This window comes from Triturus cristatus, chromosome 4_1 (genome assembly GCF_964204655.1).
Source record: "Triturus cristatus chromosome 4_1, aTriCri1.1, whole genome shotgun sequence".
Lineage (NCBI taxonomy): Eukaryota > Metazoa > Chordata > Amphibia > Caudata > Salamandridae > Triturus > Triturus cristatus.
Window position 1 is genome coordinate 658839478 of NC_140585.1, and position 24662 is coordinate 658864139.

At 43.0% G+C, this 24662-nt stretch overlaps 1 protein-coding gene across 2 annotated transcripts in view; it reads left to right on the plus strand.

Annotated features, from left to right (window-relative positions):
- YAF2 (YY1 associated factor 2) overlaps positions 1-24662 on the plus strand; it is a 199991-nt gene that overhangs the window by 112065 nt on the left and 63264 nt on the right. For both annotated transcript variants that reach the window (XM_085653071.1, XM_085653072.1), the window contains one exon: positions 20832-21041. In XM_085653071.1, the coding sequence (XP_085509197.1) occupies positions 20832-21041 (210 nt within the window). The remainder of the gene's footprint in view (positions 1-20831; positions 21042-24662) is intronic.

The following is a 24662-nucleotide window of genomic DNA, read 5'->3' on the forward strand; positions in this document are numbered from 1 at the left end:
CCAAAAAAATCTATCCTTTGTAGCTGTTTGATATTGGTTGTTTGGGGTGGGCCACTGCCCACCTCGAGGAATATTTACAACTCTTGTCAGGGTGAACCATTAACAAGTCAGTAAATTGATCTTGTTACATACTAAATTAATCTCCCGGTAGCTATAGCAGTAATAAAGTCACAACACAATAAAATCCAAACCTGAATTGGAAAACTAGAGTAACCTTTAATAAACAAAATGACCCGAAATGGCAAATCCAGTAAATGGAACTGGTGGTATGAATTTTTAAAGATTTAAGTGGAAAAAACACAAAAAAAGAAAAAAAGTAATCTATCCATGAGAGATGTTGCTGTAGACCGGGCCCCAAGTGAAATTCCATGGAGCCTGATATACCAAGTGGATTGGTCCTGGTGCAAGTCTGGATGTCAAATAGTTTGAAAACGTTTCAAAGTCCCACTGGTCTTGAAGAAAAGTTTTTTAAAAAGTGTCCAAACTTTCTTTTACCCAAACAGTGCTATATTTCTAAAGATTCCAGGAACTCATAGGAGGCACTTAGACTCATAGAGTGTCGGGCATAGGCCAACAACAGGGTCCGGTCTAGGTCCAGTGGTCAACTGGGTACTTCCTGGAGAAGGCCTCTTTCAGCTTGTTGTGTGTATATAGCCAGACAATGCGGTCCGCGAACTCACCCTTCGACTCCCCTTCTTTGACCTGGGTGTTGAGGGGAGCGGGTCCAGTCCTTCCGGGCTCCTCACAGGCCCCACTCCACTTCTGAAGTTCCAGAAAGTGATCTGTCAAGGTGCCTTAGGGTGCCACATTTATGCCTGACACCAGCTAATGGATGGTGGCGACTTCTGGGCACCACCTAGCCAATGGGCTAAATGTTCCTGTGGGCATCCATATCCACTTTTTCAGTAGCTCCTGTTTGCTTTACTGTAGACAGACCCAAATTGCCAGGTCATGGCATTTGCAAGATGGTGAAAGTGTTTGTCCATGCACAACTTGGGCTGTAAGGGTTGTTGATGTGTAGAGGAGTGCATTATGGTAATCACTAATGTCTTTCAACATGTAACCCTAAAATCCAGTTTGAAGCGGGCACTGTACCCACAACAAACCCAGAGACAGAAGTCTGGTATAACGTAGTTAAGGTGCTTCAGCAATCTGACGGGGGATACTAAAGAATTGCCCTGGCGTCTAGTGCGCCAGGGTGTTGCATGCGGCTCAACAGTCCTATCTGGCACAGCTGTGTAAACCGAATGCCCACAGTCCTCACCCTGCTTATTCTATTCATCTCAGAGGAGTCCTCTCTGCCCGTTCAAGTCAACCTGTTATACGCACCTGGAAGGAATGTCGCACCTCTTTCACAACTTTTCCCAGTGTACCGCAGCAAAAATAGCTTTTAGGGGCTTATCGCTGAAAATCTTGATGGATATTAGAACTCCACACTATCCATAAAGGATCAGCTCAACACATTAATTAGCTTTTCAGCATATTATCTGAAAGTACTTTGTGAATGTAGCCATATTCTGCATCAACAGCCCTATTGCTACAGTGGACGAAGTATTGTGGACGCTAGGATAGACTGTTAATGCCCTATCTAAAGGACTTTCTCTGAGTTTCTGGTTATTTGCATATTGTCCAGAACAAAGCAGATTGAAGACACCTAGAATAATGCCTTTTCTGTCTGTTATATGCAGGATTTCAGTCATTATTTCATACATTAATCATTGAGATATCTATGACACCAGGATTGTCAACCAGAGCATGAAAGTGCAGACGTCCACCTTTAGTCACAATGCAATGTTCTCTAGGTGATGCACAAAAATCTGCAAACCCATGGTAACTAGTCATCGAATATTCTATCTGAGGTGTTGCGAGAAAACTCTGGTTTATGTGATGTTTAAGCATTTGGGTAATGCTGTTCTTTTCCAATTTTCCGGGTTTTTTAGGGACTCCCAATCTCGTGCCTGTTCAGCACCATGATAGACAAACGGTGCTTTATAAGCATTATTGATTTGGATATGCAGAAGATGTATTGCACTGCCGTCATGCCTGCACAAACTGTGCATGCGCACTGATCCCTTGGTACTTGATGGCGTCGTCTTTTAGCTACATGTGAAGCTTAGTCTGTACAGCTTAAATCTTAATGCGCCTCTGCTTGAAGGATTGAGAGGAGTTACCTGGATGCTTAAGGAATCAGTTTGTACTTATGAAATCTGAATGGCTTTTTTCTAGTCACAATGCTGCCCGTCCCTTATCTGGTGTCATTAAATAAATCTGATCTGTTCCTTGGGTTCACTGCTGATTTGTATCCACCGTTACACCTTCTGGAGGTCCTTGTAAAAGCATTTATGTGGAAACTGCTATATGCAGCGGTTGTGCATATTTGCTTCTAGTAGCACGGCAATGCCCAGCTCCTGTATGGAAAAGGCTGGATTGTATCAGGTGCCGGAAACCGGTGTCTCTTTATCGGGAAGGATACTTGAGGTTCGGAGCAGTCAAACACGAGGTAGTTTCAACCCCGTTAAGTGGTAAGTACGTAGCCCCACGTCCTTAAGAAACGAGGTTAGAAAGAAAGGTGCAGGTGGCCGTAGACCCCGCCCAATAACCCCCTTTTTAGGTCTCGCCTTACCCAGCGCATGCGCTGGTCTGGCGAAACTTATTGAGAGGGCTCCAAAAAGTGCTACCAGGCCAGCCTAGAGATACAGTGCATGTGCGGGGGCGCGCGCGAGCCCCGCTTGACCTCGATTACTTTCGCGGCCGCACGGCCGCTTTGATGTTTGATTGCGATCACCTTCACTTTTGCAGCCGCAAGGCCGCTTGGCATAGCCAATAGGTCTCGCTTTTGGGACCTTATAAGTATTTAGTTATGCAACTGTTGCATGGCTAAACACTTATAGGTCCCAAAGGCGAGACCTATTGGCTATGCCAATGCTTGTTGTTTTTTTTTTTAAAGGGTGCATGATGGTGACATAAGCAGATCTAAAGGTCTCCATTGCGCACCTCGTACTGATTGTCTTAGAAACAGTCTTCTGGTGAGGGAGAAACGCTCATGAAGGAGCAGGGAGAGAAGGCAGCAGGTGCAGTGCACCCAGTGAAGGGCACAGATACGGATACACAAGTAGTAAGAGTGCAGATCAAAATAAGGCTAAGAGGGCGGTTAGTTTCTTGACTCGGTTTCATTCCCATCTAGTTATTCTCGGATTGGGTTGGCCAGACCACAGAGGAGACAGACAAAGCCACAGTGGCGAACAAAACCCACATCAATGTGTGCACACGTCTGTTTGCCTAAAGTCGCTGGACAGAAAGTGAATACTAGAGCGAGCAACTAAAACAGAACAGGAGACCTATAGTGAAAAACAGTGTGAGGGAGTCGGATGTAGCTGCAAAAAGAGAAAAACTGTGAAAAGGTGGAAACGTCCTGTAGGAGACTGTACGCCAGTAAATAAGAGGGGACGATTTAAATAATTGTATTCGCCTAAAATCCTTTTGATGGCCCCATTACATTGTGGCCGCCAAATACATTTGCAACTTAAGCATTTGTCAATCATCGTTGGCATGGATGCCCAACTGGCATCGACATTTGGTACCTCGGGATGGGGCCCAACGTGCAAATTGTACACAGTGGAATAGAATAACACGTGCTAACAGTGCATGCGCTATTTGTTCCCGCAATTTGTGGCTGGGGAAAGGTCTTCGTAGTAGCAATTTGCTCCCAAACAAAGATGTGCAGCCCCACTGTAACAGGGCACATAATCTGTCATTTTGAAAATATCAAGTTGAATACAGGGATGCTAACTTGTCATGCAGACTCGTGCTTCAAGGTTAAAATGCTAAACTCTAAAATAAAATAAAATTGAGGCGTGGGATTGTATTTGGTATTTCAAACATATTTTTAACCCCCCCCCCCCCCCCCAAATAAATAAATAAAGCAAGCTAATTTTAGTTGCTTACTTTTTTCCAAGTAAATAATCCGACTTTAAAATGCTACTGAGCATTTTAGAATTCTAATTCAGTATCTTTTCGCGCTCACGTTTCTGTTAGTACTACTGTATGAAATAAAACGTGGTTTGCAGTCAAAATGATGCAAAATAATAGGAAAGTGAAAAGAGTGACTAAAATTGGAGAGTGAACGAACAACGTAAGCAATACTTCGAAAAATAACAAATGAATGGAATGACTTGGTTCTTAGCTCTGTTTCCTAGGTGTCACTGTTAAAGTTAAGCAGGAAAAAATAACCCTTTTATGTTGTTCCAGAAGATGGGCAGCAGTACAATAGCACCATCATAATAATCTATATCTATTTAATAATTAGAAAAATATAAAATAATAACGAAATCTCCAGAGGAAATCGTGGAGTAACTGAAGCTTATCAAAATATGCTATCGATTTTAAACCAGGGTGTGAAGTAAAGTTGAATAGATTTAGAGCTTTTGCAAAGCCACCGAGTGAAAGCAGAAGAGCTGGACAGGTTAGCAGACCATGGCATAATTAACCCACTTGATCCAAGTAAATGGACAGGTCCAGCTGTCCTTGACAAATGGAATGCGTTCATCTTGGCAGAATTAGCTTTTTGTGGACCAGTGCCCTTTATATCACTTGAAGGAATTTTATATCTTCAGCTGGAGAGTGTAGATGTAAAGCAAACTTTAATCGGATGCTCGCGATTAAAATCCTTTTATATTTACATTCTCCAGAGGACTATTTCAGTGCAAAGTTCCTGTAAACGTTGTTGTATCAACCCATTACTAAATGATTATGGCTAGGATGAAAAAAATACAAGTGTGCCGCATTCAGATAATACAAGCCTCAAGTGAAAGATGAGAACAGTACTTGTGCAATCTTCAAGTCAAGTCAAAAGGCAACGTTTATTTAGACCGTTGGTCTTTAAACAGCATAAAATAATGTAAAAACATTTTTCATAAATATTTTAAAAATCATCAAAATACCATCAATGTTTCCAATCAGACGATGCCTTATGTTCACATAAAAGCGCCACAATATCTCATACAATTGGGTTTCATAAACAGTTATCCATAGTATAAATATTCCCAGTACATTCCTTAAATTAAAATCTCATTTAAAAGGATTCCGGCATATAAATGAAACCTCCGTAGATAATAGTCATACTTTAACTTTGTTATAAGGTAAGTTCAGTTCCTCACTTAGTTCTCGCAGTCATTTTCCATAAAACAACTTTTCAAATGCTTTGAGACACAATAATCATTAAATGCATTAAGCTTTCTTTGAAGCCCTATCTCGGTCCGATCGAAAATCACAAGGTCATCTGCGTACAGTAAGCAGGATAAGTGTCTGCCATTTATTTTCGGGCTGGCACTTCTCTCCACCTCTAGACCTACAGGTAGATCTGCTAGGTCTATGGCAAATAGTAAGGGTGCCAACACACAGCCTGGTCGCAGTCCATTTTTAATAGCTATTTTCAGTGTCTAAGACCCGGCCGTGTCCTTAATTACTTGCGCCCAATTCCCTCTATGCAACTCTTGAATAATGCAGGCCTTTAGGGATGTTATATTTTTCCAGGGTCTCCCATAAACCTTGCCGGTCCACTAGATCAAAAGCGGCCCGGAGGTTCACAAAGCAGCAGAAAAGCTTCCCTACTTGTTCAATTGACTTCCATGCCACAGCCCATAGTGCGAAGCAGTGGTCAATTGTGGAGTGCCCTCCTTAAAGCCACCCTGTTCTACTAGCACTATCCACTCTTGCTCCACCCAATCTTTTAATCTGGCTAGTAGTATTTTAGAAAATACTTTCTCCCCTATGTCCAGCAGGTTTATCAGTCTCTAATTTTTTGGGGAATGGGAATTCATGTCTCCCTTCCTATGCACTGGTCTGATTATGGATCCGTTCCAATTTTTGGGGATTTTTCCGGAGTCCAAAATGGTCATGAACATACATGATAGGAATTCAGCCCACCACTGCATCTGAGTCTTTATTATAATAGCAGGCAGGTTGTCTGGTCCTGCTGCCCTGGTTAGCTGTAGCTCCTTTATCATGTTCTTCACCTTCACTACGGTGAAGTCTAGCTTTAGATCTTCCACTGCCCCACAAAGTGCTGTGGTTCTCCTATTTCTAATGTACTGCCTATCCCATACAATTCCTTCAGATATTTTTCCCAAGCGAATTGTTTGACCACGCAGTTCATGGCCCCAACCGGTTGCCTGGATGCTGCCTCTATTAGCTTCCAGAACTTCCGTACATTTTTTGTTTCAATGGCTTCCAACAGGTTTTCCCAGCATTTCTCTTTTATGAGACCTTTTCAGACTTCTAACTAGCTTTTTATATTCATTTCTTAAATTTCTAAGACTAATAAACCTATCCAAATTGTATTTGACTCGGAGTGATTGTGCTTCTCTCCTTATCTCCCTTTTCTTTTTAATACATTCCTCGGTATACCACTTGGCCTGTCTAACTGGGGTTATTTGTTGGGTCTTAGCTCCTATCTTCTTATTTTTTAGTTTAACTCTAAGGCACTGCACTACCTGAACGATTTTTCCTCAAACCATTCCTGGTTTTGCCCTCTAGTATTTCCCAGATCTATCCCCTGTTGTAGGGTGCCAGCTTTGCCATATATTCTTCGGATAGTCTCGTTGTGGCCCGCCTAGGGTACGCTACTTCTTGGGGGAATACTATATCTCGTGCCCTTGGAAGCTCATTTGCAATCTCAGCTCATTTGCAATCTCACAAGTCATCCTTCCCACCGTAAAGATTGAAACGTGGTTTTTTTTCTTTTTACAATAAGTATGCCATATTATTACAGTAGCTGCTTACACCTGTGATCAACTATTCATATAGCAAAACGGCTATATGGATTTGTGAAGGACTGTCGAGGATGCCGGAAGTGACCCTGGAGTTGATTTTGAAACTGAACAGTTAACCCCAGGGACTATTTTAATAAACTTATTTAATGTGTAATCTTTTTCCTGTGGCATTTAAGTGATACACAGGTATCTAATGCCAGAAATAATGTATTGAACAGTGTAATTTCCCGCTGGACACCAGAGCGAAATTTTGCAATGATTGACACATTGTATTCATTTAGATGGTGGGAATTTTATGCTGTTAACAGATAGGTCTCTGACCGTATTTAATCCCCAGATTGTATATTCCACTGAGAATGACGTTTGCAATATTGGTTTGTGTTGATTGACATGTTAAATGTCACTCAAAGGTACACCAGCCCAAGGATAAAGCATTGCGTGATTAGCATTTCTGGGCACCCACCACTGAAACAGACAAGCCAGGATGATGATTCAAATGCAGATACCTACTGAACGTGAAATAAAACTATCAAGGAGCTTTGCGGAGTGATTATGTGAAGCAACATAAATCACTATCGGGAGTCTTTTACACTCCTCGCCACCACCGCCACTCATCCACTACCACCACCAGGCTTAACTGCTACTCCTCCACCACCACCAGGCTTAACGGCTACTCATCCACCCACCACCAGGCTTAACTGCTACTCATCCACCACAAGTACCATCACCTGGCTTAACTGCTACTCATCCACCACAACCGCCATCACCTGGCTTAACTGCTACTCCTCCACCACCACCACCTGGCTTAACTGCTACTAATCTGTTGTGCAAACTTTAAAGTGCACCATTACAGTTGACAGACTGGAGGCGCAGACTGTATCTTGAAAAGAAAACTGTTTTCTAGGACATTAAAAAAAAATAAAAAAAAAATAGGTGCATGACAAAACTGGTAACATAGCTTCACATCATCCGCCTTGAAGTAATGCAGCAATTTAATTGAATGCTGGTAAGCCAAAAATCTTCTGCTGCCAAAGCGACATTGCCATGATAGGACTTCGGAGATTTCAGAGCTTTAAAAGAATGTGATAAGAACTTGATGCAGATTACAATAAACTCATTGACAGTACTTGAGATATCAAACTGCAATGGCACTCAATTATTTTCATGGTGAATGATTAGACAAGCCTATCATCCTCCAGATAATGGTTTTATAGATTTAAATGATTATTACCATAATACTTAGTGAAGTCTCATAAGCATCACATTAATAACAGAAATAACTCTACGAGTAGAAAGTATTATAATATCGTGTGACAGTCAAGACATCCATGAAGGTGAAGCAGTGATTTAATTGGTTCATAAGTTGGAAGGAAGAGAACAGCAGAGAGACAGCAGATACAATTGTATATGAATGTTAAAGCTCTCACCCCCTTCCTCCTGGAGGAGAGTTATCCGTACAACCAGCCACAGGCTTAACTGTCACACCCTGTAGCATAAAACCATCACACCCTGTAGCATAAATCGTCCAAAATTAATATCCAAGCCACTCTGAGTCCATGGAAAAGCCCCTCAGATGGCTCTCGACAACTGTCAAAAAATATATTGCTTTCCTTGGTGTTTCATGTCTAGTTTTACAGGGAAGCCCACTGATGCAGTGAGGCCAATCACAACCATTTTGTCCTAGATAGCCAACTGTTCTTTTTTCATCAAGGTGTCAGGATGGAAGAACAGCGACCAACCTTAACTTAGTCTCACTAGCCATCACTTTGTTTTGTTATAAATTGCTACTCCGTTTTTTTCTACCTGTGTTGTAAGCATTGAATGGCCACCATCACTTCAACTCTGAGATTTGAGAGAGCTGATCTCTCCTGTTCATCATTCTTTGCTTTCACTGGTTGCCTTACTAGATCTCCGTCTTCTCCAATTCCTCCACCACCACTGCCCCCACCCCTCCTTCTCGGTTGAAGATGGACCTGGTACCTTGAAGCCTGTTTTGAAGACCATGAGAAACTTTTCAAGCAGATTGGAAAAAAGTAGGACCTTGTTTTCCTTTTTGGAGGACCAGAGAAAGGTGCTAAGGCTTGCCCAGGTCAGGCTTATTAATTTTTGGGAAAATAAACTAGGTTTGTTCTGCTCTGAGCTTTTTGTTGCACTGAAAACCGGTGCAGCTGAACTTCGCAGCCTTATGGAACACTGCCCAGCCACAACTTGAAGTCCAACGGTAAAATCTTAGACCATGGCGAAATGGCAAATTTATCCCAGTAGAGAAGCAACTAGGTTACAAAATCCAGCCTTGTCCTTCTCAGATTTTGTCACAAAAAATTGTGGATTCTGCGGCACCTTGACGACAACGTATGTGACTTGAAGGGGCATTTGCCGGCTTCAACCTTCAACAATGCCGTGCTGCAGGATTTTGACTTTTTAAAAGTCGACTGAATCAGAAGGTAAAAACTATGACTAAGAAGAATTGCTTGATGTATACGAGCTCCATTGTATTGCATTCTACCTGAAATCATACCTAGGTCCCGGGCCACCACAATATGATATTTTATCAGTACAATTTACTGTTTCTTGGTCTCTTTAGGCCTAGAAAAAAATCCCTCATTTCTCCGTCCCCCCCCTTATCCGATTTTAATCATGTTTAGTGGCTTTATGCCCATTACATTTTTCTCTTTTTCATTGATTCGGAAAATGACTGTGTTGTACGTTTCATTATTCATGTATTTATTTTTTTAACTTTAAAATGATTGGCGGTGCTTCAGATTAACAGGCATTTCCCTAAGGAATTGCTTGCTACTCGTGTCTTAAGAGTTTAAATGAGATGTTTTGAGACAAAACCAATGTATGTTCGTTAAGTTTGCAAGGGACCCCCCCTCCCAAATTATTAACCCACTTTATGATATTAACCATGGTAAAGTGTTTTAGAACATTGGAATGCTGAAATGGAGTAGCTTTGGGCTTATAACGGCTGGAATAAGCCTTCTGCTCCAACATTCCAATATATAGGTCCGCGGCTCAGGCCTTTAACTAGTTCAGGGCCTTTAACAACCCGTATGGCTGTAGTAGATAATTTTGATTCTGTTATCTTGAAGTAAAGCGACAAGTGGCTCAATGTAGATATTGCACTTGACTGGGGATAAGACGGAACCATTGGGAACTCCACAAGTCATCAGGATTTTCTGAGACCTGTAGGTGCCTGTGTGAATGAACTGGTGTTGGTGTGATAGATAGTAGGAGAATCGGTGAAGGACGTTGCCAGTAAATCCCATTAAGGACTTCAGGCGTGGTTGAGGATGAGATGGTCTATGTCAAAGATGTCTGAGGTCTAGCAATTTGAGGAGGAAAGGGTTATCTTCATCTGTGGTCAGTAGGGGGTTTATGATGTTTAACCCCTTCCCTGCTCATGACGGAACCGCTCCGTCATGAGCCACGGTTGCCGTGTGCTCATGACGGAGCGGTTCCGTCATGCCCCGACCGTTGGCGGCCGCTCCGCCCACGCGGCGCTGTTTCCCCGCCTGTGCGGGGGGACAACGCAACTGGGCGGAGTCATGACGGAACCGCTCCGTCATGAGCATAGCTCAACCATGGCTCATGACACAGCTCCACCGCGCTGCCCCCCCCCCCCGCACCCCGCCGCGCTGCGGCGGAATTCCCGCCGCAGCGAAGGGGTTAAGGTAACTCTCTATGCTGCAAGGTGATCTGAAGATTTATTGGTAATTGTACAGGAGAAGGCTGGCATTGATGTGATCTAGTTGAACGTTGTCTGCTTTTTCTGTGATCTTGTGAATGAAGGTGAGTAACAGGCCTGTAGTTGGCATGGTCATTTGGGTCCAATATTTTTTTATTTCATTTTTGTAATGAAATATTTAGGAGGATCTTGCCTGTATTGAGCGCTTCAGGTATGGTGCCTTGAGGGAAGAGTTGACCATGGTGAGAAGAGGTGAGCGATTTTGAGGTCCTTCATAGGGAGGTAGCTTTGAGGGAGTTGAGTAGAATTAACATTGTGGGATGGGTGGGTTTAAGCTGGTATGGCTTGATACGCTCTTGGATGCTTTATGTTTCACTGAAGAAGTGGTTTATGGCATTGTACTTGCAGGTGGAGTGTGGTATAGTAGTGGGGGTGTAATTGGTGCAGTGGTGGATTGTCTGGAAAATGAAAACGGCAAAATAAGACACCTTAGCAGAACTTTGCAAGGGATCAGCCTATCCTTTTAAAGGTTTTCAAAATGCCTTGAAGGAGATAGCTGAAGAATTAGGTACACATTAAACATCTGAAGAAGTCTTAGGATGGGTGATAGATTATTTGAAACGGTTATAGGATTGAATGCCCATGTGAAGCCTAACCATTTCCTGTGCCTGTGTCATCACCACTTAAAAATCATCGAGATATAATGTGAAACAGCTCAGTTTTCCCTTACACTGAGGGTGAGGTGTTTAACACTCATAGGGCCGCTTTCCAGAATGTTAGCTGGGTCCAAAATATGATTTTTTAATTGATTGATTGTGTAGTTCTGGATTTCTAATGTTCTCGACGTCTCACTCCAGATCATTGATACAGTACATCATGCCTCATTAAGACTCATTCACAGAGTGAATTCAAGATTTCTTTGCAGACTAGTTTTACAAGACTATTTCCTATTGATGTCCAGTAACACATTTTGAAGTTTGGGGCACATAGATGCTGACACGGGTGCCTATTTAATTACTCTTGCACATATATGATGCTAATGACCGTTTGTAATTTTTGAGAAATTATCTTGGAATATACACAGGGAGATAAATCATTTAGACAAGGTTATCATTTACATAATATTGCACCGGATTATGATGATTTTTTTTTCCTGCAATAAAAGTTTCTCTCAACAAGAGTTCATCATTCAGTTGCTCCATTTGGTCAGGATCTGCGGGGAATGTCATTTTTAAGCCTCTTGCCTGGGTTTGTTTTAACGGACAATGTAGATTTGCAACTTCAAATAGCCCAGACACAGTGGAAGTTTGACAAACTACCACTCAAGACCAGTGGTAATGTGGCCCATTGAGACCTTGTGTCCGCAGCCATATTTAAGTGCGTGTTTACCCATGGAGGAGGATGTCATCTAATTAAGCAAATCCTTCCATCTGACTACGCTTCTGGCATTATAGTTCTCAAATGGAAAGCGAGTAGCAGCTGCGGGTATCTTGCATAATGTTTAGCACAAGAGCCAGTGGCGTGTCTTCTGAAATTACCGCAGAGGAGCACACATCTTGAGCCTCCTTTAAAAATTAGATTAATTTCTTTAATTTCCGGTACGATTTTGGTCATATGCATCGCTAAAACAGATTGAATTTAAAGTTATGTTGATATGTTTAGTGCACTAATCAGCCCAGATGATATCCAAGTGCTTGGGCAAGGTTTGTAGGTGTGTAGTCCCAAGATGCTTCTATGAAGGTCTTCAGCTTCTTGTAGAGCTCAAGAAGTGAGGAGGAGGCTGTGATGTGTTGAGAGTGGTCGTTCCATGTCTTTGGTGTGGTATAGGAGAATGAGAGACTTCCAGCTTTGCTTTTGCAGATGCAAGGAGTGTGTGCGAGTGAGGCAGAGCGCAGGTGTCTTGTGAATTTGTGAAAGTGTATGCAGCTGTTCAGGTATTCTGGTCTTGTGTTGTGTAGGGCTTTGTATGCGTGCGTGAGAAGCTTGAATTGAATTGAGAAAAGGCAACCAGTGGGCGTTTGGAGTTCTGTCGCCTCAATCCTTTGCAATGTAAAAAGACATGAAAAAGGGTCCTCTTTTTAAAAGTGTTAAATTGAGCTTTTTACATTGGTGATCCCCAGCAGTTATTGGATATTTCTGCTCTGCCGTATTGTTATGCGTTTGCCTCATCCTCTCTGAGGATTAGCCATTCATGCAATAATTGTGTTCCATGCAATTTGAATTGTATTGAATATTTTGTTCTCGGCTGTATATACATTCATCTTTATATTTTCACCTGCGTAGTGATAGCAGGCTCGCCACCCACCCATCTGTTTTAGTAGTAAAGTGAGGCATTTGTTCTAGCCAATAACTTAAAATATTCATTTTCCTACAATCTGCAAGAATAACTGAGTACTTGAGCTTCATCTTAGTCTTTTCTGTGTATTTAGAAAAGCCTAATCGTTAAGTTCTTTTTTTAGAAATTGCTTACATAATGTTAATTAGACCGCCTCCAATACCTGACCACATTATATGGTGGTGTACATTTCAGTGGTTGAATGAATGATTAGGTGTTGTAACTGTATAATCTTAAAACCTTTTCCAGACAGTGGGGTTTGATATGGCTTTAGTCTCTGTTTTACTATGTGCACCTTATTGGATTCTAGTAAATACGTTCAGAGCTTTACCTGTGAACTAGTATAATAGACTAATATTTGGTAGGTAAAAATATATTTGTCTAGCCGGTGCCAACGTTGCCAGTTTCCCCTCCTATGACCTCATGTTTTTTTAATGGATTTATGCAGTGGCCTGGCTATGCTGACAAATACTCCAGTTTGAACTTATGGTCATCTTAGTAGATTCCATGTTGATTTGCAGAGTAATCCCCACAGACCATCGCTGTGGTCTCTAATGATTCCCACCCGTTTTAGACCTGATCTGGCCCCACTCATCTTTGTGATGGTGGGTGGCCTGAGCCCTAATGTGCTCTGAACTCTGCTAGAAGTCTCCTTCCCCATAACATTATCAATTATGTAGGCTTCTCTCTGGCATTTGTGTTTCTCACTGTCCTAGGTTCGAGAGCACCTGAATCTTACGCTCACCTGGAAAAAGTCATTGCTCCATTGCATGGTCCTCATGGGGAAATAAGTGTTTCCCATCCATTTATATGTTAGTCGCCAACTAATTCCATAGCTACCTCTTTATATTAAGGTGGAAATACTTTAAAATCATTGAGTAGTGAGGGCATTTTATGTTCCTTACAATTAATTCACTTCTTGAAGTATCTTAATTGTTTACTCCTTTGATTTATAATTGGTAGATGGTGCGGTGGGGGGGAGGGGGGGGATTATTGCCCTATTTTCTAAAATATAGTGGATATGGCCTTGCACCACTTACTGTCCTTAATAGATGAGCTATTTTACTTCTCGTGGACTAAAATCTCCCTAAAACAGTGCTCTGTTCTACTCTCCACTGTTTCTCATTAGCACTATGGCTTCCTTTAAATATGGTTAATTGATCTGGGGTAAATCAACATAATTAACTCATCATATATTCAGCCTTGTTGCATTGCAGACAGGCTGATCACGAGCAGTGCAATCCATGTATGTATGATGAACAGCTCTAAACTAATTTTCTTGGAACAGTTTTCGAAATTGATTAGTAATGGACGTGTGTAAACGCTCACTTACTTACATAACCACACTATCAACACATTTGTGATCAGGTTGAATGCCTACTACCAGCTCCTCCACTTGACATCTACATCCCTTGAGGAATAGCGTAATTCCTTCTTGCCCACTAGTTATCACACAATAAATTATATCATGTAATGTAGTCTCAAATTGGCAGCTCCACATGGTACATGGGTTGGTGCCCCTTCTGATACTCTCGATTCACCCAGGCCAGTCCTTCCTTGACCAGTCATTAGTCCACCTCTGCCACATGTGCTAGAGATTAAACTGAACCCTCGAGTTCCCATAGGGTACTATTATTCTGCATTGTATTCCCAGCATTATTCCAGGCACGCGGCCTGCAGCACGCAGTTTAGCAAAAGAAACCACCGTTTAGAATTCTCATTTATAAATTCTTTCTTTGTATTGAAGATTTTATAAATTCAGTGCCTTCTCAAATAGTTTGATTACGGACCCACACCTAGCCCCTAATGTACCTTGTAAGACTATAAATGCTGTTCTTGAGGTTGAGACAACAGATATTTAGCCTTATTTGGGTTCTATTTTTTGGGGTGGGTGGATGGAGGTAGCCTGGATTCTTGAAAGGATAACTTTTTGAAAGAACTGATTCATAGTTTGGCAACCTGTAGGTTTAAAAAAACAAATTGATATTTGAAAAGGTTTTCTAGGGGATGACCTTGTTCTCTTAGTGAGAGGTTTGCAGTTAATTCTTTTTAGAGTATTTTTTCTTCTTCAATGTTATTGATGTTGCAGCACATTTTAGATTATTCTGACAGGAACTGCCCAGGCTCCCATGTAATACGTTTCCAGAAATACTTAGGTGACAATAATGCTACAGCATTATAAATATCTACGTGTTGCCATAGATTGTCAATCAGATCTAAATTTCCTCATCAACTGATGTTCAAAAACTGCAGTCCTATGCTGCTTCTATCATGTGAGATATGGTGACATTCTTCATTTCATTAGTGTTGTGAATTTGCCTATACCTTCCCACTCAGTGCATGATGTGCATATGGCATTGCCTTCGGCCCCAGCCTGCTTCAAGGTCAAACCCACTCCTAAACCCTGCAGGTAATGGGTTTGATGTGTGCCCAGGTATATCTGGGTTCAGAGCAAAGCCTTTGATATGCCTTGTGTCGTCTTTGCTTTTGTTCGCCCCTTCTGCAGGTCCTCCATGGATGTTTTTGCCAACCTACTTTGAAAAATAATTTTTGAAAATGTTAATGTTGCATCATAAACCCTGGAAGACCTGGTTAGTGAACTGCGAAAAGTTTCACGGAGCCTTGTCTTAAATTTGGCTCTCTTGTTGACTAGAGGAATTGTCCATCCCAATGAGATGTTCCCTTGGTGGTCAATACGGTTGGAGTGTTGATACAATGGATTGGGGGACCCTGCTTCTGCTTTTTTGCAAGGTTATCTAACTAGTATGCAGAATAATTTAGATCCTTTCCAAGCGACATGAGCACTCAAGGGCACTGTGAAAGCATGATGGTCCTCAAGTAAGCAATATCTGTGTTTCGCAGGGCTGCCTACTATCTTTCATATAGTCCTGCAATTCTACTCTGTTCCGTTTATGCCTTCGTGAAAGCACTGAGAAGGACACAGAGCATAGTTGCAAGCTTGGTGGATACGAAACCGCTGATTGGTTCCGAACAATAATAAGATTAAGCTTATATGAGTTGGTTTATGATTTAGAGAGCAGAGTTATGGATGTATGTATTTTATAGACTCCCCTATTTGGTATTTGAGGTGAGATCTTTGGGCATTATAAGTGACCTAAATTTATGATTTGAGAGGCATGATAATCAGCTGATCAGAAACTGCAGTTTTGAGTGCAGCACTTGGTCCAAGATATGTCTGTTTGTCAATAAACAAAAGAGCATTTGTGTCACAGGCCATCTGCCTAGATTAATGTAATACTTCATCCATTGGAGCACCAAAAACGTTAAAGGTGTTTGCAGAGGATATAATAGCCCCCTTGACCACTCATGGTAGGGACTAGATGGCATGATAAACCCATCTGCATCTTGCCTATGGCATTGACTTCTTATCAGGCTTGGGGTGTAAAATGTTGCAGGTGGAGGAGGTAACACCATGGAAGGACACTTTCTACAAATTAAACCAGCTAATCTTAACTGCTTTTAGAAGGGGCTGCTAACTTTTCCATACTGAGTAGTAGTTTTGTGATACCACGAACGCACCTGGATGCATGACTGCTTCGGTGCTCTATTAGCACTATAATCCAGCAGTTCCTCACCTGTGGTCTGTTACACTTACTCGGGTCCGTGACTGTTTAGAAGATTAAATAATATTAGCAGATTAATAAAGTGTATGTAAATTAAACGCAAAACGTCAAATAAAAATTCACACAAAAAAATCTTTAGATGAGGAGGAATTTGGAATTGGGGGCTAAAAATTAAGTTGGTATCATTTGCTTGATTTGAGTAAAAAGGTCAGGTACTGCAGACAGAACCTAGTATGGACTGGCTGCCTCCATTGAAGCACTGCTATGCGGTTACAAAAAGAGAGCATGCATTGGGAGCGAAATAGACAGGGCTGTGCTAATGTCTAGCATATCGCTTTGTCTTTTATAATTTAAAAACGGAGGGCCCGATTCACAGAACTAACTTAAGACAAAATCCTAAACTTACTACCATTTTGGTATTCACAGAAGGCACTTACTCATTTTGGTATTCACAGAAGGCACTTACTCATTTTGGTATTCACAGAATTTAGGAGTCCTAAGTTTAGGACTCCTAAATGCCTTCTGTGAATATCTAAAGTCTTAAAATTAGGGTTTTTTGCAGTTTAGTAGTAGTATAGTTAGGACTCCTAAGTTTAGGACTCCTAAATGCCTTCTGTGAATACCGAAAGCCTTAAAATTAGGATTTTTCTGAGTTTAGTAGTAGTAAAGTTAGGAGTCCTAACTTTAGGACTCCTAAACTGAGAGAAATCCTAATTTTAAGACTTTCGGTATTCACAGAAGGCATTTAGGAGTCCTAAAGTTAGGACTCCTAACTTCTGTGAATACCAAAATGAGTAAGTGCCTTCTGTGAATACGAAAATGGTAGTAAGTTTAGGATTTTGTCTTAAGTTAGTTCTGAGAATCGGGCCCGGAATTCAGAGAGCGAACCAACCTTCCGATTTAAAATGTTGATTTTTCAATATTTGTATGTGAATTAAATAAAACACTTCGTCCTTTAAGTATTTGCTTGATGTATACTGATTTGTGTATATTCTTATGAGGTTCAAATCCTAAAAACTGCTTAGGCTTGGTCCACGGCTTCTAGTAATGACTCAGTGAAGGTCTCTAGACATGAATAATGTGCAGTGGGAGTCCCAGATTCCAGTCCTGGTGCAGTGGGGGTCCATAGAAGTCAAAAGGTTAAGAACCTGAGATGTAGACTGTGGTTGTACATTTGGGGATTGGTGCAGAGCGATGTTGAGGAAGATGTCTTTTAATACCTTCAGACTCTAAATTAAGTGGCATTCACTGACATTTTTGATGGGCCATTCTCGCCCTGGAAACACTGTTACACCTAGAAAATGTTTACTCCAATGTTCTTGAAGCATTTTAATGTATAGAAAATGTAGGACGGTGGATATCGGACTATGGTTACCCCCAACTTTTTGCCTAGTGTCTAGCTGGTTTTTCGACTTAGTTGGCCTGAGATCCTGCCATTCAGGGTCTCAGGCTGTCTGCTCTCTCTTTAAAATGGACTCCATGTACCCTAGGTACATACCCAATTGGCAAGGATCACCTTATTGGACCCTGTACAGTGTACCCTAGGTACCCAGGGCATAGGTGTACCCTAGGCCACCCAGGGGCTGCAGCATGTATTGTGCCACCCCTGGTCTGGCCTTCCAATCAGACACAACTGGCTGATCACTCAGCTGGGGCAAGGTCGTGTAATCGCCCTTTGCTTAGATATAGTATACCTATATCTACCCTTAAAATAGACACATGTGTACCTGTGAGCCACTCCTATGGCAGGCCTTAACAATCTTGGAGGCAGAGTGCTTGGTAACATGTGAGATGGTGCTCTAGCATGAGCTGAGCCTGTCTGCAGCGTTCGGAACCATGTACTTATAGCTGTTCTATGATATAGCCTACCATATACTCTTAAAGTACCTTATAATCTTAAACGGTTATGGTAACTATGGTTTGGCTTTATAAAAACATGTTGTGTAAGGTGTCTAACACTTTGGAATAATACCCCATACCATTTCTGGTGATGAGGATATTATTCCTCCCTTCTAGAGGGAGAGACATGTTAAAATTCTACTTTGCTGTTTAAATCTCACCAAAGCCTCAGCATCACAAAATGGATGCTGCTGCCACAGACACGAGTCTGACCTCCTGCTGCTGGGAGCCCTCCCAGCCAGGGAGGCCTGGACAATAGGTTTCCTGCTTGGGGAGGTGCTAGCACCTCCCCAGACAGACTTTAGTGTATTGGGGCAGGGAGGGCTGAAAGGAATGAGACATGCCTGGGGCACACAAGGTGCTCCATGCATAGTCCAGTTCAAACCGGTGCTGGGGCACTCCAGCCCCAGCTCTGGCACGAAACTGGACAAAGGAAAGGGGGTGTAGCCACTCCCCTTCCTGGTCCCACCCATAGGAGGGACCTTGCAGGTAGCCCAGCCCACTAGCCCAGTATATCAGTAGGTAGCTGAGCCCTGCTAGATTAGATTAACCTGAATCTGCAACTTGAACAGAAACTCTGGACCTTCGACATTCGACCTCAGGAAGAAGACTGAAGAAATCTCCCTTGTGGCCAAGGAGTGACCACCCTGGGCAACCAGGCACCATCCAGCGACCGCTGCTTGCTTTGCGACTGATCCTACGAGGGACGACTGCAGAGACTGACCAGCGCCGTGACTTCCAGACACCTCTGATCCAGATCCACATCTCCAGCGAAGCTGAGACCCGTGGAGGCGTGGGACCGGCGACTTGGGAAAAGTGGCTAGCAACTGACTAGCGTGACTTCTGAGGCTTCCTCGAGGCTGTGCTTGGGGAATTGAGAAGCCCCAATCCCGAGCACCATCTGCAAAGATCAGCTCCCCACACTTCACGTGTTCTGCGTGGGGCCCTTCTGCACCTGAGTTGCTTGACGTGTTGTCCGGTTGCTGGCCCGTTGGCTAGTAGCCTCTGCGACGACGAACCTTGTGTTTCATCTTGCTGGTCCGGCTCCTCCAGACTGGCACCCGCTCCTCTGTGAAAGAGAAGCACCACAGACCTTCCTGGTCTGCACCAGAAGCAAGTCCTCCATTCTGCGTGGGTTCCGCTTGCCAAGGCTTGTTGGGTCCCGACTCGACATCGATGCCGCCGACAGCAAGTGCCTTTGTGGGACAGCTCGCCTCCTGGTCCTGGTCGTCCTCGACGCCTCCTGGTACCCGTGGCTGCTGCGACAAGCTTCACCTCTTCACCTGCATCTGCACGACATCGCCTGGTTCCTTCCTGGTTCCTTCCCGGCTCCTGGCTGGTGACCTAGACTCTGTCCCTTCTGCTTGCAGGTATCCTTCCATCTTGATCCCATCCTTGGGATCCACCGGACACTCTTCACTGACTGCCTGTCAGCAACTTTCCTTCAGGCATCCATAGAAGTCAACGACGAAACCCGACACAAGTTCACACCTATGCACTCGCAGCCCGTGGGCTAGGTAACTTAAGTACTCCGGTGCTCACAAGGGTATTGACTATCCTAGGGTCTAGTTTCCGAGTCTCGACTTTCTAGCTATTCCAGAAGTGTCCTAAAACTGTTTAATTCTAATACTTACAATTTCTATCGACTTTTACGCATTACGCGTGAGTGTTTCCACTCTGCACCTGAATCCCGTGGGCCTCCCACTTCCTAACCTTTGGTAGTATAGTGTAGCCCCAGCGATTCCCTAGGCCTATCCTGTGTTCGTGACAGTGGTTCTTATACCACTTACTTAGTATATGGTTTGCGTGGCCCCTAGGGCCTAACTGTATTACTTACCTGTGTGACTTAATGTATGCTTAAATAAGACTGTGTTGTACTTACCTCGAATCTCATAAAGAGTGCTGAGGGTTTGACTAGAATAAATACATTCTATTTTTATATATATCTGTTGTGGTGTCCTTTCATTTGGTATTCAAGGGGTTACATATGGTATAACAGCTGGCTTCACATGCCATTCAGAGTTTAGCCTAAGACTGCTCTTGTCCATGCTACCACTAGGATAGCTGGTCTATAAGGTTGACTTTACAACCAATCACCATAAGGGTTGTTTGGATTGATACAAGGTGTACACTAGAATTAGTGACCTCATATATCAGGCCAACTTCTCACAGAAAACACCAACAGATTTCATACAGGTATGGTGGTAGAGGTTTCTCCAAAGTGAGCCCATGGGGAAGAAATTAAATGTTCTTGGGGGTATTGCTTACTGATGAACTCATACAGACATTGCACCACTTGGAAAATACGCGCAAATGAATGTTTGCCATCGACAGTGTTTCCAGGAGTAAATATAGAGGATATTTGTGAATGCCTGAAATCTGCTTGAAATGTAGGGTGAAGCCTGAGGATATAGATTCCCAAGGTTATGCTTTTTTCAAAAGGTGTTTGTGAATCATGCGTGTTTTTGCTATAGACCGTCATAACGTATCTTGGACAGTCTGCCTGTAAATCCGGTCCTTTTGTCTCACTCGTGCATCTATATATTCATGTGCAGAAAACCCCGTCCGGTTGCCCAGTTGGTTTCACAGCAGGTTACCCAGCAGTTTGTTCCCCCTACACAAGTGAAGAAAGAGAAGAAGGAAAAGGAGAAAGATAAGGAAAAAGTGGAAAAAGTGGAAAAAGAGAAGGTGGAGAAAGAAAAAGTGGAAAAGGAGAAAAGCGAGAAGGACACACCTATCAAAAAGAACAGCCATAAGAAATCCAGGTAACTGCCAGATCACTTTATACACTATACTGTGTCGTTTTCTGAATACTGTTTTTGTGGTCTAGGATGCTAATGATCATTTTAACATTGCTTTGTCAGTTTTGCGATGTACTAGCGCTGGTTTCAGAAGGGCCTCTGAATACATTGAGAACCTGATACAAAGGCAACATAGCTATTCTCAAACTATGCAAGAGAAGCGTCTCGGTGCTCCTGAATATGATAAACAATTAAAAAAGAAAATTGAGATATTATGTGATTTTTTTTGTTTTTGTTTTTGTTTTTTGTGAACAGATTTTATTGATCATTTTCAAGAATAATACATCAATGTACTTCATCAATGTCCAACATGGTATTCATTGCATTGTGGTAAAAATACAGTGCATTCAAGCAAAGGGCAGGCCTAAACTGCTAGTTCAGCTTCAGGTTCTTTAATAAAAAACATATATCAACCAAACCTGACAATTCACAAAAAATAATTGTTTCCGTGTTTCCCAAAAAATGAAGCCACAAGGGATGAAAATCTCAATTGTACCAGACGAACACCAACCAAATGAGAAAAGGAATGCGAGGTTTAGAAGTCCGTCTTCTTTTATTATGGGAATCTACACAACGAATCTGGAGTGCTATGCAAACCATGTTGTGCACAGGTTTTATGCTAGTTTGCCGAAAGGTAGGTTGGGGACCCCGTAGTAAACAAGGCTCTCGCATTTGAAGTGACAGTCAGTGGTGTTCTTGTAAAACTTGTGTGAAATATCCAAACTTCCACAGCGTCTATTTTTAGGTCTCGCCTAGCGCAGCGCACATGCGTAGCTCTAGGAGAGGGCCTCTTGCAATCACTCCAGACCTTCACCTGTGCATGTGGCGGCCTGCAGCTTGCGGGAGAGAGCAGGGGCGTGCAGGGTGCCATCTGTTCTGTGTGGTTGCTTTCACTTTCGCAGCCGCGTGGCCTCGCTTGCTTAATCACAGTGAGGAAAACAAAGTAAAGTCACTCTCGCCGGCTATTCTGCTCTGTTTGGTGTCAAAATGCGCTTGCTTCTCGTGTCGCAGAATTTGCACCACCGTGGGCACAGATCTCTACCATCTCTTTAGGCATTGGTGCTCCTATGCATTGCAGACTGTGGCACAGTAAGTCACCAGGGGCCCCGATGTATGCTAGAGGAATTGTGACCCCGTGCCATGGATTAGGGTGACACCTTGTCCATTCCCAAACTTTGCTTTTACGTATTATGAGCCAAGACTGCAACTCCCAGAATTAAATAAAAGGAAAGTCCAGGAATGGAAAAGGGGTTGTCCTGGGGTCATGAAGCTACAGATCACCTGACTCTGCACTGTATCAATGATTGGGGTGCAATGGGCTACAGCCCTGGGTCATGGTACCACTGCTGCATAGCTGATCTTGTACCTACTGCTTCTTTTCCTTCCTTTCCATATCTCTACACTTCCTTTCCTTCCGTTCCTTATCTCTTCACTTCCTTCACTCCCTTCCTCTCCACTCTTTTCCCCTTCCCCTCCTTTATTTTCATTCCATTCTCTCTCCCCTTCAATTCCCTTTGTTCCTCCTATCTGTCAAGAAGGCCAAACGGAACTCTCCACGGAGGCAGAATGAAGATAAGTTCCCAATGCCCTCCTCCCAGAGCTCACTGCGTTAATTCAGCTGCTCCAGGCAGGGGGAAAGGGGAGTTGGACAGAGAAAGAGACACTCGAGCTGGCCTGGCTCCCTCCTCAATCTTCAGCGGGATTTCTGGGAGACCTAATGCACAGAAGGAGACAGAATGCCATTCAGTACCCTTTCTAACCTACTTAACAGATCTTGTTCACTCGCTCTCTCTCTATCTGAGCTTTTCTCCTACCAGATCTTTTGCTTGAGTATTGCCTCTCTTTATATTGTTCAATGTTGTTCTGGTTACGGCTTTGTATAACCTGTATATGCACAGAAAAACCCTGGGTTACTCTCCACTTACTTCCTTCAAGATTCAACCATAACATTACTCTTCTACTCTTTCTTACCAGTCTATGTTCTTAGCAGATATGACAATTCGTAACCGTAGTTCTGAGAACCTGTAGTTCTTTCTTCTACTACAAGTCTTTGCTGCTTGGAAGGATGGTTGCAGTGAAGTCTCAAGTCTCCCTTGCTCTCAAGGTAACGTGCAAAAAGGGACAGGGAAGGATAGACAGGAGGAAGGGAAAATTCAAGGAAAAGCGCATAGGGCGGTAAGGGGAGACAGAGCTTGAGACGAAGCAAAGTTCTGCTGAATGGAGAATGAACTGGACACCAGTCTCTCTGAATCTGCTACTTGAGATAACTGAGTGAACACTCTCACCGTATCTGCTGCCGGTCTCCAGGCGGACTCCTTACTCAACGGTAAGCCTACCGGAGGACGAGAGACCCTGGATATTCTGAAGTTACTCTGGAACTCTGATACCACTTCTCCTTACTGCCACGACTCTGGTTCAATTCTCCAACTGACTAAGGTTATTTCTCTCTCAGACTTTAAGTCTACAATTCTCTCTGAGATGCGTCTCCATCCGCTGACAACAGTCCTGCGGAGACAAATGAATTTCCTAGTGCCAGGAGTTCTTTTGTGAGGAGCGTGAACTAATGCTCCCTCACACGACAATGGTTAAATTGAAGTGCGCAGCAAGACGCGCTTCGTGAGGAGACGAAGTCTCGTGATCCCGCGAGACTTCAAACGCAATGGGCTAGTCAGGAAAACTCGGCGGCCATCTTTGAACGAAATCTAAAGCTCTAAATACTTGTCCATAAATTGCAGAGGGAGGGCTTAACCCAAACTCGATGCAGTCCTAACGAACTGCGCGGCGTGATTGTAGCATTCAGCCCCATCCTGACACTATCCATTCCCTCTTCTTTTCCATTCCATCCCTCCCACTTTCCAACCTCTCCCCTCACCACCCTTTCCTACCCTTATTCTTCTCTTTTTTTTTACTTTATATCCTCCTTTCCCCCTTCCTTTCCCATCGTCCTTTCTCGTCACTCCCTTCCTTTTTCTTCATTACTTCCTTATCTCTCCTCTGCTCCCCCCTCCCTACTCTCAATTTTCTGTCCTTTCCGAATTCATTCCATCCTCTTCCCCATCTTTCCGCTCCCCTTTCTCTTCTCATTCCTTTCCCTTCCCCATAGCTCCTCTCAACTCCCATCCCTTTCTTCACCTTTGATTCTACTCTTCTTCCTTTCCTTTCCATTTTCCCCATTCCTTTCTTCTCTTATCGCTTGTATCTTCTTCCCTTCAATCCCTTCCTTCCCTCCATTTCATCTACCCTCCTCTTGCCTTCCCTTCTTCTCTGTACTCCATCTCTTCTACCCTTCTAAACCTTTCCATTCGCTTACGTCTTCCTTTCATTTCCATGTCCTTTCCTCTTCCTTTCCATGTCCTTTCCTCTTCCTTTCCATGTCCTTTCCTCTTCCTTTCCATTCCCTTTTCTCGTCTTTCCATTCCCTTCAGTCTTCCTTTCCATTCCCTTTTGTCTTCTTTTGCTTTACTTTTCTTTCTCCTTCCCTTCCTCTTGCCTCCTCTCCTCTCCACCTCATCTCTTCTCCCCTTCATCTGTTTTCCCCTTACCTCTCCTCTCACATTTCCTTCCATTCCTCTCCTCTCATACCTT